This window comes from Ahaetulla prasina, chromosome 7 (genome assembly GCF_028640845.1).
Source record: "Ahaetulla prasina isolate Xishuangbanna chromosome 7, ASM2864084v1, whole genome shotgun sequence".
NCBI classification, from domain to species: Eukaryota; Metazoa; Chordata; class Lepidosauria; order Squamata; family Colubridae; genus Ahaetulla; species Ahaetulla prasina.
The window spans coordinates 13,642,815-13,662,892 of record NC_080545.1 but is presented as its reverse complement, the minus strand read 5'-3'; the positions used below and the strand labels follow the sequence as shown (position 1 = coordinate 13,662,892).

Below are 20,078 nucleotides of genomic sequence, written 5' to 3'. Positions count from 1 at the left end.
ATTGTAATCAGTCTAAAGTACTCATGTAAGGATTGTATTTGAGTGGCTACCACAGCAAGTTCTGAACACGTTAGATTTTTGTCTGGTGGGAGGAAATATGTCCAAAATGTTTGTATTGCCTGTATTGTAAAAGTAGCTGCATACACAGGCACACACAGAGAGACACACCATTCAGAATTAGTCTATTCCTTCACTTACCTCCACACAAGACTTTTAGGTTGATTTTGCTCTGTGGCACTAAAAGCCCAAGGAGTCAGATCTCCTGCTAATTCCATGGGGAGGGCATCCCCTCAGGCAATTCCTCTCTTGAAGAGATAGCAGAAAGTGATATCCAAAACCCAAGCCCTGACTATGACTCACAAATGATGCTGCCCAGTTGCCCAGTAAAGCAAGATATGTTGCACTGGTGGTCTCATGAGTAGAAGTCCCAGGGCTCATTGTGTGTAATTTTTTTAAAAGAAGAAAGGAAAAAGCCTGGATTGCACACTGATTAACCTCAATTTGGACTGGAAAAAATCTTGGATAGACTAAAGTAAGAGCTAGGGCAGGTTCAGTAACCAACCCTTGGAAATGGCAGCCTGTAATTTAAAGGAAAACCATGGCTGTGAAAATTTTGGGATGTGTGCTTGCTTGACCTGACTGGAAGCTCTCAGAAAGTGATATCTAACAGCTGAAATTAATTGGCATAGAAAATTGGATACTGTAAAATTCTTACCAGAACTTTTCCCCTGGCTGCTAGACCTTCATGGTTGAAAGCTTTTGGGGGCCACTGAAGGAATCTTTTTCTGTTGTCTCTATCAATGGCTTCCTTTGCATCAGGAAAATTAAAAGCACCCACTGATTTGATCAATTTTAATTTTTGCCAAGAGCATGTTTCAAAACTCACGTTTTGAAAAAAAAAAAAAGTAGGGATTGTAGGAATTTAGCACCCACCCCCCTCCTAGAAGAATGAAATATTCTAGGAAATATTTTAAAAAGCAGAATATTATACCTTCCTGGATGAGAAATGGAGAAACATATTTTAAAGACAAAGGAGCTCCCTGCAACTTCCTGACTCCCCCCCACCTTTGTCAATGGGCCATTAAAAGCCTCAGCTAAGCTCACTCATTCTCCCCACCTTTGTCAATGGGCAATTAAGGCTTCAACCAAGCTCACTCAATCCCCCCATGATTTGCAACACAATACAACTGAAACTCACCACATGGCAAGGCTCAAGCAAGCTTGAGAGACAGCCAGCAAGGCTAGCTAAGACCCCCACCCCCTAGGAGTCTGACAACCAATCAGGATACTCTTCCTGTGCCCCAGAAAGGTCAAAGCTCAGAAAAATCATAAAACCAGGGAGCACACAGGATCTCGGGCCCTTTTCTGTTCAGGATCTCAAGCCATGTGATCCTGACCACCATTAAACCATCTTTCCAAGCAGCCTCCATGTTTCCAGTGTCTTTGTCCCCACTTGGAACTGAACCCAGATGGATATTTCTTCCAACATTTCCATCCAAAAACTTCCTTTGAACAATGAAGTTGGCCACCATTGAGTTTAGCAGATAGGAGGCCGAATAGCTAGGAATCCAAGTTTATCTCCCAACAATTGATTCCTTGCCTGGTTGACACTGAAACACATTTTATTTTAGACAGTAATTTCCTATTGGCATTAAGAAACACTGAGACTTATTTGCTTTCGGTTGTTCTGGCGTCATAGATGAGAGTTTTAAGTATGGAGAGAAAAGCAATTCAACAGGTTCTGTTGGTGTTGCACAAGCCAATTGAACGCTGCAAAGATTCATAGGATGAGTGAATCTTGAGTAGATTCAAAGCTGGCAAAGATCTCTGAATCCTTGCAGCTTTAATTCTTAATCACACACACACGCACACACCCCTTGGGATGCTGTGCGAGCTTACTTTGTTTTACTTAGGACTGTTCGTGCGGTGGGTTAATGCAACGGCAAGATGTTGCAAGAGATTGCCTAGATCCAGTTATTCTGGTCCTTAGATTATAGAACAGTTGTCTTCATTTGTTATGTTTATATTCTGCTTTTCATTCAGGAACGCAAAGTGGTGTACATACTGTTCTCCTCTCCAGTAGGCTGAGTTGAAAGAGAATGCCTGGCTCCAAGTTATTCAGGGAGTAGGAACATAGAGGAATTGTATAGAAATTTGGATTCTGTAAGCAAAATCCCTTGAAAGCTAAAGTTTGAAACGATGCTGTTGATCAATGTCTCCAAATCTTTAAAGAAACTAACCTTTGGGCAATTACTGCAGCTCAGGTGGAAGAAACCTCCCCCCCGCCCCCCATTAAACACACCTTCACTTTTATTGTTTGGCTTCAATTGAAACAAAAGGCCCCTTTTTAGTCCTTCCTGCCTTTGGCAAATTTAAAATAATAGAATAAGGGTAATGCAGCAGTTTCAGAGAAGGTCAGCATGGCTAATACTCCACTTTCAGTTGATGCCATTTCTTCCTCTTCCTCTTCCTCTTCCTCTTGACCTGTCCATTGGGCTCTTGACCTGTCAATTAGGATGTCTGGATGCTTCTCCATGCCTTCTTCAGAAGGAGAGCATTAGCTAGTGCAGGCTCCTCCGCCTCAGTACTGTCAGCCTCTGGAGTCCGCACATCACTCCCGGATGGCCCTGGCCCTATCTCTGCCTCCGACGCAGAGTCCTCATCTGGGCCTTCCCCAGCCTCCAGGACTGGCCCATGTTCTTCCTCAGCCTCATCGCTATCCGACTTCGCTGCCAGCTCTGCAGGCTGCTGGCAGACCTCAACAGTCTTAGCCAGGACTTGTTGTCCTACCTACACAGTGTCGCAGCTGTTACCAAACATTTAGTGGGAATTTTATCTCACCTTTATTGCTGCTCTCCAGTGGAAGCTTCACTCCAGTGGCCTTGTAGAGTATTCAACTAATGATGGCAAAACAAATCCATATTTTATACCCTGTTAGTGATAACAAAGGAAGAAATCACCGATTTAAGACCAGTGACTTTTTTCCAGTTCTAGCACAGATGATCCTATTGAGATGGGGATTCCTTGGAAATTGCCAAGAAGCAAGAATTTTCTCTAGCCCTCAGAAAAGGTGGCAATTAAGAGGCAATCAAGCGATCTAAATTTCCAGCATAGCCTTTCCTGTTTCAAAACAGAATCACCAAGCGGAAGCAGGTGAATAGCGGTTTGCTAGAATCTGGGTCAAAAAAACTTTCCCAGTCCCACTACTGGAAATTCTTTTACTGGAATCTGTGTGGTTTGTGTGAGAATCTGCTATTTGGGGCATGTGCTTTTCCCCTAAATTATGGGCTGGCTTTTAAAAGAGAAGAGGTGACATTACAAATGTCTTCATTGAAACTCCTTCATGGAGGAGTCTCGTGGTGAGCTACGCAGAAGACGTTACGGGAAGTGATGCTAATCCTTCTCGCATAAGCAACACATCCTGATTTAAACCAGAATCTTACAATTCCAGTTTCCGAGCTTGTAGAAATTTTCCCCAATGCATGCATTTTATAAGATCAATTTATTTAAAATATCCAGCGTTGCAATTCTGCATAACGATTGCCAAAAAACCTTGAATGAATACCTAATTTGTATTTAGATTCGTACCATGAAATACCTTCTAGATTCTAAGAGTATTATGGGAGTTGTGGTTGTCTTTTCCTTCTTATACTTTCTATTCATGGGAATGTTTGTATACTTTGTGAGTGTTGAGTTACGTTTGTGTTACGTAGTTTTAAAAAGCAACTTGGTTGACCAGTAGATGTTGAAAGAGCCTTTTTTAGTTCCTCAGAGAAGAAGCAGTTGGATGACCTCATCAGGAGTAACATTTCAGGTACAGGTACTCCTCAACTTATGACCGCAATTGAGCCTCAAAATTCCATGACATTCCAAGACATTCCTCACTAACTTTCCTCGTCAGAAGGTCACAAAAAGAAGGTCACATGACCCCTCGGCCTGCGCGGAGGCTCTGGGAGGGTGAAAAATGGGCCTCCCGGAAGTCTGGAAACGGGCCTGTTTCCAGCCTCTGGAGGGCCTCTTTCTCCCTCCCGGAGGCTCGAAGAAAGCCCCTGCAGCCTGAAGAGGACAAAAACACCCACCCACTCCCCGCTGTGGTGCAGGAAGCCAAGTAGGCCAAGTAGGTCACACCCACCATGGCCACGCCCACCCAGCAACCGGCCAGAGAACCGGTTGCTAAAATTTTTGAATCCCACCACTGGCTGTTTCCCATATGCCTGTGTCTGATGAAACCACCTCTGGAGAGTCTTCTTCAGGTGCCAGTATCTCAGTGGTGCAAGAGAAACCTAGAGGCACTGTCTTGAATGGGTCAGAATGACTTTTGGGATACTCTTGTGACTCTGACTTCATGGTGTGTTTAACAGCAGGTCACCAACACAAGAGGAAAAAAACTTTACGGAGAATTTATTTCTTGCTGTATACATTTGTTTGTGTCCAGCTAGGGACCAACTGCTAGTCTTCTAAGAAACGTTCATACAGAAAGCTTATGGCCATAGCTTAGTGGCAGACTTTTTTCTGCTTGTCCAAATACGACATGTCCAGAACTGCTCCGTCCAGCTTCTTAGATACTTCAAGCTCTTCTCTGAGATCTTTTCATCAGAAACAAAAGGCTTTCTATTTTTACATAGATTGTGGTAGCGGCAGCTCAACAATTTAGTTCACTTTCATAATTCAAGAGATGCTCGGCCCCTTTTCATTCCTTCATGATGCCCTTCGGCTAAATGTCAAATATGTAGAGTTTTCCATTTTCTCCAAATTTAGGATATTACCATTATCAATTTCAATATAAGCTAAAAGTCTTAAACCACAATTTAAAACTGCTTGTAATATCTAGAGTTGCTCCCAAATTAGAAATTCAATAAACCGGCAATTTCCTCATTTCTTTCGTCTTTATTGTGTATTTTATTTTAGTATGTTTGGGCAGCGTTGCAGATTTTCATAAGTGTGTCTTATCAAAGTGTATCTTCAATATGTTCTCAAGTTTTCCAAGAGTGTTGGGGGGAAAAATGGGATTAAAATGTGGATTATTGAACTGCTGTAGATGTTCCCAGAAGTTAGCTTTGCAGGTTGTTGTGATTGAGGCATTTTCAACATGCAGATGGTGCCCAAAGTATGCCCAAATTAATAGAAATGATTTTATTTAATGGCGGCAATCTCACAAAATACTTAAAGTTTCAGGAAAATATACCAACACCTTCCTTTTTGGTTAATTTAATTTTTCTCCCATGTATTTTTCATTAGAGCTGCTAGTTTTCCCATTTGAAAGTTTAGATGATGTTGCAACTGGGTTACCCTGTTGTGTCAGCCATAATTTCTGTATAGTTTGATTCTAGTGCAGGGATCGGCAATCTTAAACACTCAAAGAGCCACTAATCGGAAGCCCCCCATTCAATTCTGGAGCCGACCGGAAGTCTGGTTCCCCCACCATAGAGTCTCCTCCTAGTGTGGCATCCTTTTTTCCTCTGCCGACCGGAAGTCCAGTTCCCCCACCATAGAGTCTCCCCCTAGCCCGGCGTCCTTTTCCCTCTATCTGTCCTATCTGAAATCACTATCAATTGTGGAGCCAACGGGCGACAGGGAGCCGCAGCAGAGGGTGAAAGAGCCACATGCGGCTCCAGAGCCACGGGTTGCTGACTCCTGTCCTAGTGTAATGTGTGAACCTGGCCAATTGTGGTTAATGAAACAAGCACCTAGTTTGCTCTACAAGACAGTTTCTCAGGAAAATAGATGACTTAAACAGTCCCTAAAACCAGGCCTTTTCCAGATTTGGGGGCCACATTTGGTTGTTGAGAGGTAGCAGGGGGTTGTCTCCGAAATATTTGGTGGAATCAGAAGAAACCCCAGTTTAATTCCATCTCATTTATATAGAATGGATTAAAAAAAATAAACGTGAATAATAGGATCCTCCGGCCATTTATTTAATGTTTTTCTTTTATTCCTTTAAGTCAGTGGTAATCAACCTGGTCCCTACTGCCCACTAGTGGGCGTTCCAGCTTTCATGGTGGGCGGTAGGGGTTCTGTCCGATACTGAATCACTTTCCTTTTTTTAAATTTAATTGACTTTTTTAAAAAAAAATTATAGCATTATTTAAAAACATTTTCATTAGGTTTTCATAAAATTCCCCGTGTCAATTTAATTTTCTGAAAATATACTATTTGTATCGCCCGCGCATAAGTTTAGTTCATGTTACGTACGTGAAACTAAATGGCGCAAAAGAGCCTCGTCCCAGAATAGCTCGCGCAACTCCCCCCACACCACCCACCTGTAATAGACAAGCAGAGCTGATAGCTGGCGTCTCCCCCAAACCCAATCCACGATGCACGAGAAGCATGCACAGACGATACACAGCGCATTACTGTGGAACCGGTGGGCGGTTAGAAAATTTTACTACTAACAGAGATACAAAAGTGGGCGGTAGGTATAAAAAGGTTGACTACTCCTGCTTTAAGTAGTACATTTTAAGAAGCATTTTTTGGGAATCTCCAAGGGCTGCAAGCGATGTACTTCTGCACTGAACAATAATTTATCCTGATGAGAATGATCTGCAAATAATGAGTTATGTTGTTTTAGTTAATAGTTAAGTTTTAATCTTGGGTTGGTTGTAAAATCTGGATCAATTTAAATTGTCATTTCAGAAAGGAATAGCTCTCTGTTCTGTTCCATAAACATATAGGTCAGCGTCTCCCCCCTCCCTTCCTTCCTGCCTGCCTTCCTTCCTGCCTTTCTATTTTCCTGTCTTTCTTCCTGTTTTCCTGCCCTTTTGTTTCCCAGCGTTCCTTCCTGCCTTCCTGTTTCCCTGCCTTCCTTCCTGCCTTCCTATTTTCCTGTCTTTCTTCCTGCCTTCCTGTTTTTCTGCCTTTCTGTTTGCTTCCTTCCTGCCTTCCAACTGATAATAATCATTCTACTTGTCTCTTTTACATGCATCTTTCTATCAGAACCTGACAGCAGGCTTGTAAATTGCCAACGGCGAGCAGAACTTACTTGTAGCTTGATTGGAATGCTATCTGAAAAACCGATGCTCGGCTTCCTACCACATCCCCCAAATCAGAAGTGGCTTCCGGTGTAGAACCCTTTAAGGAACCAAGAAAATTTAGAACTTAGGAGACATAGTCAAAAGAGAGAAAGGGAAGGTTTTGAAGGCTGATTCTACCTCGTCCTGCCCAAAAGACTCACTATTTCTTTCGGGAAAGTGCTACAAATATGATGCAGATTTCTACTTTTTTCCAGATAGGATTTGTTTCATTTCTCCTAGTTGCTACCTGGTTGCTACCTGGTAGGCAGTTGCTGCCTCTGGTGGCTCAGATTGCTAAGACAGTCTGTTATTAACACAGCTGCCTGCAATTGCTGCAGGTTCTAGTCCCACCAGGCCCAAGGTTGACTCAACCTTCCATCCTTTATAAGGTAGGTAAAATGAGGACCCAGATTGTTGGGGGCAATAAGTTGACTTTGTATATAAATATACAAATAGGATGAAGACTATTGCTAACATAGTGTAAGCCGCCCTGAGTCTTCGGAGAAGGGCGGGATATAAATGCAAATAAAAAAAAATTCACATTGTTTTCTCTTTCCCTCTTACAGCAGGAAAGAATTTCGTATACTCCGCCTGTGAGCCCAGTAGACGATTATCCTTCCTCGTCACCTCTCCATGTCCCACTGCATCGAACTATCAGGATGGAGGACGAGACCCTCAGACTTCCAGCCCATTTGCGTGAGTGTTTCAGGCGTGGCTTTTTGGAGAAGATGTGGGGAAGGGGACAGGAGTGGTTCCAGGTCCTATTTTTTAAAACGCAGGTCCTTGCTAATGCCATTGAAATATGTGGTGGAAATGCGTTGCGGATCTCCAGCAGGTACGCATGGTTGGGAAGATGTATCGGGATGTGCAAAATGGTTCGTCCTAGAAGACTTCATTTCCATGAGCTGTTCTGTGTGATCCAGAAGTGGCTGGACCCCAAATGGGGATGTCAACTCGCAAAGCATCCCTGGCTTGCTCTCGAGTTGTGATAAGCAAGAGGGGAGGGATGGGAAACCGACGAAACGGCACGGCAGCCAAAGACAGATGCACATTCCAGACTCATCTCTCTTAAGGCTGTATCCCAGGGTTACCCACAGCGGCCAGAGGGGAGTGGTCTCTACAACCTGCGAAATTGCTCTGTTGATTGGGGCGTAAATTACGTAAGGTCAGAACTGGCTTTACTTGGGAACATGCTAACAGGAAGCTCCTAATAAATAACTGGATTTCTTCTAAAGCTTGGCTCGAGGCTCATGATTTAATTAGGGCATCCATCGGAACCCTGACAGGGGACCTGTTTAGAACAGGCGTGTAATTAAGGATGGCAAAGTCTTTATGGGTATCCCAGTGTTTCACGATGGCCTTAATGTGCTTACTGAAAGATCACAACTTGTTTTCAGAACCGCAACCGCACAATATTGTCTTCCTCTACCACTACACTTTGTCTTCATATTCTAGTAGAAACTTTTAGAGATATTGTGTGGATGCTGCCCAAACAGTCTTTCTGGGCCATAATTAGATTTTCTGTGTGGTTTTTAAGGATGCCCCTCTGAATAATTTATTTGTATTCCTAAGACTGCAGTACAGGTCGTCCTCGAATTATGACAGTTCATTTAGTGACCATTCAAAGTTACAATGGCACTGTGTCTTAGGACTGTTTTTCACAGTTACGACTTTTGCAGCATCCCCATGATTTATGGGATCAAAATCCAGATGCTTGGCAATTGGTACATATTGATGACCGTTGCTGTGTCCCAGGGTCACCTGGTCACGCAAGCAAAGTCAATGGGGAAGCCAGATTCGTTTAACAACCGGGTGACTAACTTATCAACTGCAGTGATTCACTTAACAACTGAGGCAAGGAAGGTCGCAAAATGGGGCAAAACACACTCCAGAAATGTCTCACTTAACAACAGAAATGTTGGTCTGAATTGCGGCCGTAAGTCAAGGACTACCTGTACTGAATTCTCCTTTAATGTCTTGAGTACTTGTACTTTGGGTTATTATTGGACTGTCCTTCAGTCTTAGTGTCTATTCGTTTAATTCAGGGATATGAGATTATAGCACACTGCTTGGCATTTAGTGTCCTACAAAAACATTTTAAAGGTCGTTTATATTTCTGTTAATAGGTAATAAGAGATTATGATGAGTTTAAAGCCGGGGTGAAATCTAAATTTTTTTTGCTACCGGTTCTGTGGGCATGACTTGGTGGGAGGGGTCATGTGACTGGGTGGGCGTGGCTATGTGACCGACTGAAAGACACTAACAATGTCCTGCTGGAGCAGGGTTGGACTAGATGACCTCTAGGTCCCTTTCAGCCCTGGATTATCCTCTGAAGCTGTGTCTAGTGCCAGGTTTGTACTCACTCACTCACTCACTCACTCCCTTCCTTCCTTCCTTCCTTCCTTCCTTCCTTCCTTCCTTCCTTCCTTCCTTCCTTCCTTCCTTCCTTCCCTGCCTCCCTCCTTTCTTGCTCTCTCTCTCTCAAAAATGAACCCCCCCCCAACCCATTTTTTGGCTAGCAGGCTTCAGGGAAGCCTTCTAGGACCAAAAACGGACCCCCTCCCCGGTTTTTTAGCTAGTACCCAGCTGAGCCACGCGATCATCAGAGGCTTTTTTTTTTACTTTTAAAAGCATTTTTTCGGCCGAAGAAAAAATAAAAAAGTTAAAAAAAAAGCCTCTGATGATCACGCGGCAGGGATTTCTTTGAACCACCTGCCGCCATCGCTACCGGATTGGGCCATCCGGTATGAACTGGACCGGATGGTCCCTGGTTAAAACACTTGCTTTTCTTGGTTTAGAAATCGGTCTAAAGGAAGCCATTTCAAAGTAAGGAATTCCAAGTGTGTGAAATTAGAGTTTTGGGCAGGGCTAACTATTGATCCTTCATGAGAACATAGGGAAAGAAAATTAGGCCAAGGAACAGTGTGTACTGGTCAGCCTTCAACAGATTTTATCACCTTCTTTAATATAGTGCTTTTGATTGTTAGACTTCCTCTTGTTTCTCTTTTATATTATCTCAATTTTTTTTAAAAAAAAAATCAATGCTCAGTTGGTTTAATGAAATTTAGAAGTTTGTTCTCTCTGCCCCAGCCCTTCTCTCTAATCTGTTGAAAGGCCAAGTTTCAATTTCTTGAGGACACTGCCTAAGATAAAGGCTTCCTCTGCATTAAGGACTTCCTGGATGTATATTTCTTGGAAACGCCCAAAAAGCACAGTAGGTTTTGCCAACCCACCCACCCCCCCAAAAAAAAACCCAAAAAAAAAACCCCAAGAGCACCATACCAAATTGCAAATGAGTAGGTTTGCATTGCTGGTGTTTAAAGTGAAACGAAAGAGAATAAGAATCAACCAAAACCAGTTTTGTCCTTTGATCCCAAATCAGGAAATAGTTAACATTGTTGCTCATCCTTCTCTTGTAAGGGATGCGATGGCTCAGTGGCTAAGACGCTGAGCTTGTCAATCGAAAGGTCAGCAGTTCGAATCCCCAGTGCAGCGTAAAACGGGATCAGCTTTCGTTACTTGTCCCAGCTTCTGCCAACCTAGCAGTTCGAAAACACATAAAAAATGCAAGTAGAAAAATAGGGATGATCTTTGGTGGGGAGGTAACAGCGTTCCGTCGCCTTTGCCGTTTAGTCATGCCGGTCACATGACCACAGAGACGTCTTCGGACAGCGCTGGCTCTTCGGCTTTGAAACGGAGATGAGCACCGCCCCCCTAGAATCGGGAATGACTAGCACATATTATGTACGAAGGGAACCTTTACCTTTTCCTTCTCTTGTGCTTCTGTATAGGTAGCCCTCAACAAACGCTCATTTGTTGAACAACCATTTAAAGTTACAGTGATGCTGAAAAAAGCCATATATAAATATCACACACACAGAAGAGCCACACTCTGCTAGAGAGACGTTCCCTGGGCTCCAGCATGAGTTTGAAAGCTCGGAAGACAAAACTTCTTATCCAACCCAGATTGAATCCTGCAAATTTATCCTGAGTCATGTATATGGAAGTTGTATTAACACCTTCATGAGTTGTGGTTTAATATGGTTGATGATGTTACCTAATCATTTCTCTTCTCTTAAGAGATTGGAGTGTCTTTTTATTCGGGGGAGGGTAAAAAAAGTCAAGGTATAACTACATGATTGGAGCCCTGTCTTTTTAAAAACTCTCTGTCCCAAAGGTACTTTTTCAAGAGGCAACTGGACTTTCTGGATTTCTTTTGCTTCTCATCCTGGAAGCTTCTTCAGTTCTTCTTCAGTGTTGAACCATGACTGGGAATCCCCATAGACATTCTTAGAAGTCTGTTGCATTCCAGAAAATGGCCACTCTATTGACCAGGGGTCTCCAACCTTGGCAACTTTAAGACTTGTGGACTTCAACTTCCAGAGTTCCTCAGCCAACAAAGCTGGGAGTTGAAGTCCACAAGTCTTAACGTTGCCAAGGTTGGAGACCCCTGCTCTTGAGTATTTTAACACAGTCACAACTGAAGCTATCTATTAGGGATGTTCACAATGATAAGAGCCATCCTGACTTTGAAACCAGTCTTCCATTTTTATACCGAGGATTGCGCTTTCTTTTTAGAATGCTGTTTCCCAATCTTGGCAAGTCGACATATCTTAAAGTTGCCAAGGTTGAGAAATATTGGCAGAGATATTGGGCCTGGAGGTATTTTGGGCTAATGTCCTATGATCCTTGGCCGTCAGGAAGCAAAGTTCGGGAACAAAACGGCAGATTGTGGCGGAGTCTGGCTATAGAGGAAGAATAGTCTCCATACTCCTGACCCTTCAGATTATAACTCCCATCGCACCCAGTGTTTTTCCTCTGGCATCTTTTCAAGGACGAATGTGTGTTTGTGTGTGAAGCCTAACAGATCTTAATCTTTTGAGGCCCTCCTGCAGCAACTGGTGGGTTGCTACCAGTTCGCCCCAGATCGGGCGAACCGGTAGTGGCAGCGATGGGAGGCTCCGCCCACTTGTCCAGATGCTTCTGCACATGTGCAGAAGCGTTGCACGCATGCATGAGCGCCTGCCTGCCCACAAGTGAACTGGTAGCGACGGGATTTGCAACCCAGTATTGCTCTCCTGGTGTTGGTACAGCTTAGATAACATTGAAAACCTTTATGAAAGCAAAACATTGGTTTTCCTCATGAATTGGGGGTGAAATGAAGATCTAAAGCTTGATCTGAAGGAGGGGAATTGGGAAGTCGAGGCGAGATGACCAAGGGCTGGGGTGTCAAACTCAAGGCCTGCAGGCCGCATCCGGCCCACGGGGTGCTTAGATTTGGCCCGTGGGGCCGCCCTGGAAACAGCAAAGGAGCGGCCCATGGTGCCTCTGCCAGCATGGTCCCCCCAAGCTCCGTTTTCGCTGGCAGAGGCCAAAAATGGGCTCGGTGAGGGCGCACACAGCCTTCTCAGGCTCCATTTTTGATGGCAGAGGGCTAGCAAAACAAACTAAAAACAAAAACAAAAGGATAAATGTTTTCCCTTTTACATTTGAGCATGCAAGAAGGGACAGGAAAGGAGAAAGGGAAAGAGGGAAGACAAAGGAGAAGATGGGAAGAGAGCAAGCAAGGAAGGAAAAAGAAGGAAAGAGGGAAAGGAAGAAGAAAGAATGAAAAGGAAGGAAGGAAGGAAGGAAGGAAATTATAATGAGAGAGAGGGAGGGTTTGAGGGAAGTCCAGCCTTAGCACTTGGCCACCACAAGTGCCCCCAAATTCAGTGGGTAAGAGTTGAGTCTAGTGGGTTCAGATGCTCTTTTTTTCTTCCTTGTGTGGCTCAATTCTGATGTTGAGCCCTTCTCTGGGCCTAAGCAACGCAACATGCAGAGATGACAGGATCTGCACAACCATGAAGGTGTTTGTTTAAGTCATGTCAGAGGCCATTAAGAGGTTTCTGGTTTCCCCCCAAAAAAATAATAATTCAGGAACACAAGAAAGGGACAAGCAAGATGCCAGGGTAGGACGTTAAGTCACGATTTAGACTGCAGTTGTCTGGTGTTGTGTGGGACAGCTCTTGAGTCCATTAGAAAAATGCAGAAACTTTTCCTGGCCAAGGGTCACTCCTGAGGTTTGAAAAACCTCCTGGGAACTCCAAATCCAGGCCAGCTATGACTACAAATCTGCTTTTCCAGAAACACAATTCTATACTTAGTAAAAGGGCAACTCTTCCACAGGGTCCATCAAGTAATTCCAGGATCCCAAAGTTATATACAGGTAGTCTTCGTTAAGACCACAATTGAGCCCAAAATTTCTGTTGCTCGGCGTGACAGTTGTTAAGCGAGAATTATTATTTTTTTTGCCCCATTTTACATCCTTTCTTGCCACGGTTATTAAAGAGAATCACTACACTTGTAGAGTTAGTAACACTTCCGCATTTACTTCGCTTACCCGAAGGTTGCAAAAGGTGATCACGTGACCCTGGGACACTGCATCCGTCATAAATATGAGCCAGACTTTGCCAAGTCTCCAAATTTTGATCACGTGACCTCGGGGATGCTGCAGCGGTCATGTGTGAAAAATGATCATAAGTCACTTTTTTAGTGCTGTTGTAAATGGTCACTATAAATGAATGGTTGCACATTGACAACTTACCTGTACCACTATTGTATAGGTTTGGTCAGCGTCCTACCTGACTTTTTTCACCTCAGTTTTTTTTTTCCAATGGTAGGGAATCCTAAGCCTGAAAACAGAACAGAACAGAACAGAACAGAATAGAATAGAATAGAAACAGAAACGGGGCAAAGCTCACTTAACACAGTGTCTTAAGCAAGCCTTAGCAACAGAAATGTGACTAGCCAGGATCATTGGAATGTCCAGGAAGGACTTTTCTGAAATGCAGGTCTGAATGAAGAGCGTCACATCTGTTGTGACCCAGACACAGCACAACCTTGGCAACCTTGTACGTGTTCAGCCACAAGAAGAGCAGGTGATATTACATCATCAGACACACAACATGAATTATGCCATCGGCACAAAGAATTCGTGGCGTGCCCGATGCCATTGCGGCTTCTATGGAAGTTGTGAGGTAACGTACAAGTAGTCCTTGACTTACAAACCACAATTGAGCCCAAAATAATTTTACTAAGTGAGACGTTTGCTGAGGGAATTTTGCCCCGTTTTATGACCTTCCTTGTCACAGTTGTTAAGTGAATCACTTGAAGTGATTAAAGTTAGTAAGCGACTCTAGCTTCCCTCATTTTCTTCGCTGGTCAGATTGTCATAAATATGAACCAAATTGCCAAGCATCTGAATTTTGATCACGTGACCCTGGGGAATGCTACAACGGTCGTTAAGTGTGAAAAACGGTCATAAGTCCCTTTTTTCACCACTGTTGTAACTTCGAACGGTTACTAAATGAACTGTTGTTAAGTTAAGGTCTACCTTAACAACTATCAGATGTTGCAGACCAGCAAAAACCAACAACAACCAGTTGAAGTCCAGCCTTCTTCAATCTGCCGAGACGGAAATACAGGTAGTCTTCCGCTTACAATCGTTAATTTAATGACCATTCAAAATTACAATGGGACCGGGGGGGAAAAAAATGACTCAACAATTGGTTCTTGCGCTTACAAACTCTGCAGCATCCCCATGTTCCCACGATCAAGATTTGGATGCTTGGCAATCAGCATGCATTTACCATGGTTACAGCATCCTTGGGGTCACGTGATCACCTTTGGGGACTTTCTAAGATGGCTTCCGACAAGCAAAGTTAATGGCGGAAGCCAGATTCTGCTTAACGACCATGTGATTCGCTTAAGCTGAAGTCTGCCGGTCAAAGCATTCTGGGTGGGTTTTTTTCTTAATGGGAGATTCAAATTCCTGCTTTAGTTTGTTTTTAAACAAATTTGAAGGGGAAAGGAGGTTCTTAGAATTTTTCCTTCTCTCTTACAATGCTCTTCATTCTTAGAACTAAGGAGAAATTTCCTGACTGTTAGGACAACTAATCAGTGGAACAACTTGCCTCCAGAAGTTGTAAATGCTCCAACACTGGAAGTTTTTAAGAAGAGATTGGATAACCACCATTTGTCTGAAATGGTATAGGGGAGGGGTCGCCAACCTTTCGGACCTCAGGGACCACTAAAATCATAATTTTAAATTCCACGGAACTCTAATATGATCTTTCTAATGACCGGCTGGGTGGGCATGGCTAGGTAGTCAGGTGACTGGATGGGCATGGCCAACTCACTGTCACTCACGTCAAGGGGCGCCTCGCCAGCCTCTACTCGCCCCTCTCCTCCCACCCACTCATCGCCTGCCCACCCGGGCTCCTTAGGGCCCCAACAGGAAGCAGTTGTTGGAGCTAAGCAGCCACAAGGAGAAAGAGTTGGCAAAACAGCTGGCTCAGTTCAAATTGGATCTGACCAAGAAGGAGGCTCAGTAGAAGAACCTCACTGAGGACTAGGAGCATAGGCTTTCCAAGCTGAGGGAAGACCTGCGGGAGTGCAAGGCCAGGTACCAGTGCCTGGAGGCTCAGCAAGCTGAATGGTCAGCCAGTTCCAGGCCATGATGTAGTCCCACTGGAACAAGGCCCTCTGGTTCTTCGCCACCAGCGGCACTTCCCTCCAGCCTTCGCCCAAAGCCCCACACCAGGAGGCTGAAGCAGACCTCAAGTCAGAATTTATCCCCCCCTCCGACCCGCACAAAAAGACCCCGAAGGGGGAGACTCTCTGCAGCAACACAAACGTTCATTGCATGTATCCGGCCCAGGGGCCTTAGTCTGAGAACCCTTGATTTAGTGTAATATAAAAAATGCAAATATTTTTCCTGCGGACCACCCAAATTTTCTCACAGACCACCAGTGGTCCATGGACCACCAGTTGGCGACCGCTGGTATAGGGTTTCCTGCCTGAGCAGGTGGTTGGACTAGAAGACCTCCAGGGTCCCTTCCAACTGTTATACTCTTCGATTCCAAAATCCTTTCAAGATATTCCACCTGGCACAAAGAGGCAGCAAAATGCACTTTGCAAAGACACATTCTTCAGAATCGCTGGGCAGGATTCAGCACAGCACTTGACGGAAAGCACACGTGAGCAGAAGGGAGAGAGAGAAAAAATCTTGATTGTGGAAAATCTAGATGACCATGTTAACCTTGGCCAGAACAATCCATGAGGAGAAAATGTGCATCTGAGCCAAAGAAAACTTTGAGTTCTTCAACTCATCTTGTGGTTCTGTGGTTTTCTAGTCACTCCGTTTTTGCCATAACTAGTGAAAATAGTGTGTGTGTAGGGGGGGGGGAGAGGTTTTCAGTTCTAAAAAAGAGAAAGTTCATAGTTGACCTTAAGTGAGTTGATAAGCTGCCAAGATTATTGTGAAGAAAATATATTATATATTGACCGGAGGCAAAAAATCTAACTGGGCTATGCTTATTTATTATGATATACGTTTTCATGGGCAGGGGTATTACTCTGAAAGAGAAGGGTTTGTGTTTGTACACACACACACACACACACACAAAGACACAAACCTGTCTGTATAGACGGTTGTGCAGAAAGGGGAATAATAAAGGATGAAGTCAGAGGGAAATCTTCTAGATATTGTCCGCTGATGACATAATATATTTAATAATTGTTCTACATTTAGGCCAAAAAAACAAAATGCACAGGTACCGGATATATGGTACTTTGCTCAATAGTAGTAACTGTGAGAGGGATCTTGGAGTCCTAGTGGACAACCATTTAGATATGAGCCAGCAGTGTGCAGCAGCTGCCAAAAAAGCCAACACAGTTCTGGGCTGCATAAACAGAGGGATAGAATCAAGATCACGTGAATGTTAATACCACTTTATAATGCCTTGGTAAGGCCACACTTGGAATATTGCATTCAGTTTTGGTCGCCACGATGTAAAAAGGATGTTGAGACTCTAGAAAGAGTGCAGAGAAGAGCAACAAAGATGATTAGGGGACTGGAGGCTAAAACATATGAAGAACGGTTGCAGGAACTCGGTATGCCTAGTTTAATGAAAAGAAGGACTAGGGAGACATGATAGCAGTCTTCCAATATCCCAGGGGTTGCCACAAAGAGGGAGTCAAGCTATTCTCCAATGCACCTGAGGGTAGAACAAGAAGCAATGGGTGGAAACTAATCAAGGAGAGAAGCAACCTAGAACTAAGGAGAAATTTCCTGACAGTTAGAACAATTAATCAGTGGAACAACTTGCCTGCAGAAGTTGTAAATGCTCCAACACTGGAAATTTTTAAGAAAATGTTGGATAGCCATTTGTCTGAAATGGTATAGGGGAGGGGTCGCCAACCTTTTGGACCTCAGGGACCACTAAATTCATAATTTTAAATTCCACGGAACACTAATATGATCTTTCTAATGACCGGCTGGGTGGGCATGGCTAGGTGGTCAGGTGACTGGATGGGCATGGCCAACTCACTGTCACTCACGTCAAGGGGCGCCTCGCCAGCCTCTACTCGCCCCTCTCCTCCCACCCACTCATCGCCTGCCCACCCGGGCTTCTTAGGGCCCCAACAGGAAGCAGTTGTTGGAGCTAAGCAGCCACAAGGAGAAAGAGTTGGCAAAACAGCTGGCTCAGTTCAAATTGGATCTGACCAAGAAGGAGGCTCAGTAGAAGAACCTCACTGAGGACTAGGAGCATAGGCTTTCCAAGCTGAGGGAAGACCTGCGGGAGTGCAAGGCCAGGTACCAGCGCCTGGAGGCTCAGCAAGCTGAATGGTCAGCCAGTTCCAGGCCATGATGTAGTCCCACTGGAACAAGGCCCTCTGGTTCTTCGCCACCAGCGGCACTTCCCTCCAGCCTTCGCCCAAAGCCCTGCACCAGGAGGCTGAAGCAGACCCCAAGTCAGAATTTCTCCCCCCCTCCGACCCACACAAGAAGACCCCGAAGGGGGAGACTCTCTGCAGCAACACAAACGTTCATTGCATGTATCTGTCCCAGGAGCTGTAGTTTGAGAACCCCTGATTTAGCGCAATATAAAAAAAATGCAAATAAATTTTCTGCGGACCACCAAAATTTTCTCACAGACCACCAGTGATCCACGGACCACCAGTTGGCGACCACTGGTATAGGGTTTCCTGCCTGAGCAGGTGGTTGGACTAGAAGACCTCCAGGGTCCCTTCCAACTGTTATACTCTTCGATTCCAAAATCCTTTCAAGATATTCCACCTGGCACAAAGAGGCAGCAAAATGCACTTTGCAGAGACACATTCTTCAGAATCGCTGGGCAGGATTCAGCACAGCACTTGACGGAAAGCGCACGTGAGCAGAAGGGAGAGAGAGAAAAAATCTTGATTGTGGAAAATCTAGATGACCATGTTAACCTTGGCCAGAACAATCCACGAGGAGAAAATGTGCATCTGAGCCAAAGAAAACTTTGAGTTCTTCAACACATCTTGTGGTTCTGTGGTTTTCTAGTCACTCCGTTTTTGCCATAACTAGTGAAAATAGTGTGTGTGTAGGGGGGGGGGGGGAAGAGGTTTTCAGTTCTAAAAAAGAGAAAGTTCATAGTTGACCTTAAGTGAGTTGATAAACTGCCAAGATTATTGTGAAGAAAATATATTATATATTGACCGGAGGCAAAAAATCTAACTGGGCTATGCTTATTTATTATGATATACGTTTTCATGGGCAGGGGTATTACTCTGAAAGAGAAGGGTTTGTGTTTGTACACACACACACACACACACACACACACACACACACACACACACACAAACAAACCTGTCTGTATAGACGGTTGTGCAGAAAGGGGAATAATAAAGGATGAAGTCAGAGGGAAATCTTCTAGATATTGTCTGCTGATGACATAATATATTTAATAATTGTTCTACATTTAGGCCAAAAAAACAAAATGCACAGGTACCGGATATATGGTACTTTGCTCAATAGTAGTAACTGTGAGAGGGATCTTGGAGTCCTAGTGGACAACCATTTAGATATGAGCCAGCAGTGTGCAGCAGCTGCCAAAAAAGCCAACACAGTTCTGGGCTGCATAAACAGAGGAATAGACTCAAGATCACGTGAAATGTTAATACCACTTTATAATGCCTTGGTAAGGCCACACTTGGAATATTGCATTCAGTTTGGTCGCCACAATGTAAAAAGGATGTTGAGACTGTAGAAAGAGTGCAGAGAAGAGCAACAAAGATGATTAGGGGACTGGAGGCTAAAACATATGAAGAACGGTTGCAGGAACTCGGTATGCCTAGTTTAATGAAAAGAAGGTCTAGGGGAGACATGATAGCAGTGTTCCAATATCTCAGGGGTTGCCACAAAGAAGAGGGAGTCAAACTATTCTCCAAAGCACCTGAGGGTAGAACAAAAAGCAATGGGTGGAAACTAATCCAGGAGAGAAGCAACCTAGAACTAAGGAGAAATTTCCTGACAGTTAGAACAATTAATCAGTGGAACAACTTGTCTGCAGAAGTTGTAAATGCTCCAACACTGGAAATTTTTAAGAAAATGTTGGATAGCCATTTGTCTGAAATGGTGTAGGGTTTCCTGCCTGGGCAGGGGGTTGGACTAGAAGACCTCCAAGGTCCCTTCCAACTCTGATATTATTATTATTATTATTATTATTATTATTATTATTATTATTATTATTATTATTATTATTATTATTATTATTATTATTATTATTGTTAGGTATGACACGGCTGGCAAATTCTATTCTTCGGCTGGCAAATTAATTAATGCATTTAGGTAGAATACAGTGCTCTTATCTGATTAGTCTCCAGGAAATTGAATTCGCTAAGGGTTCCAGCAACATTTTGGTTGGTTCTGTCTGCAGGGAAATAGGACTTCTAATTATTCTGTTCAAAGACACTCACCCTGAGGTTCCTGTAAGTATTCTGAACCTGAAAGCATTCCCTTAGGGCTTTGTGAATATTGCCATTTCTGGGGTCAGACCAGTGGTGAAATCCTCCAAGGTTTGCCACTGGTTCGCTGCGCGTGCATGCAGGGTGTGCACCAAACATGTGCTGCCCGCACATATGCGCAGTGCACACCAAATGCACACTCTGCGCACATGCACAATGCAGGGGTAAAATGCTTCCGGTTCGGACCGAATCGGCCGATCCAGTAGTGATGGCGGTGTGTGGTTCGGAGAACTG

At 44.0% G+C, this 20,078-nt stretch overlaps 1 protein-coding gene across 2 annotated transcripts in view; it reads left to right on the top strand.

The window, feature by feature from the left end:
• Nucleotides 1-20,078, top strand: part of ETV6 (ETS variant transcription factor 6) — a 158,870-nt gene that overhangs the window by 62,198 nt on the left and 76,594 nt on the right. For both annotated transcript variants that reach the window (XM_058190663.1, XM_058190662.1), the window contains exon 2: nt 7,577-7,706. In XM_058190663.1, the coding sequence (XP_058046646.1) occupies nt 7,577-7,706 (130 nt within the window). The remainder of the gene's footprint in view (nt 1-7,576; nt 7,707-20,078) is intronic.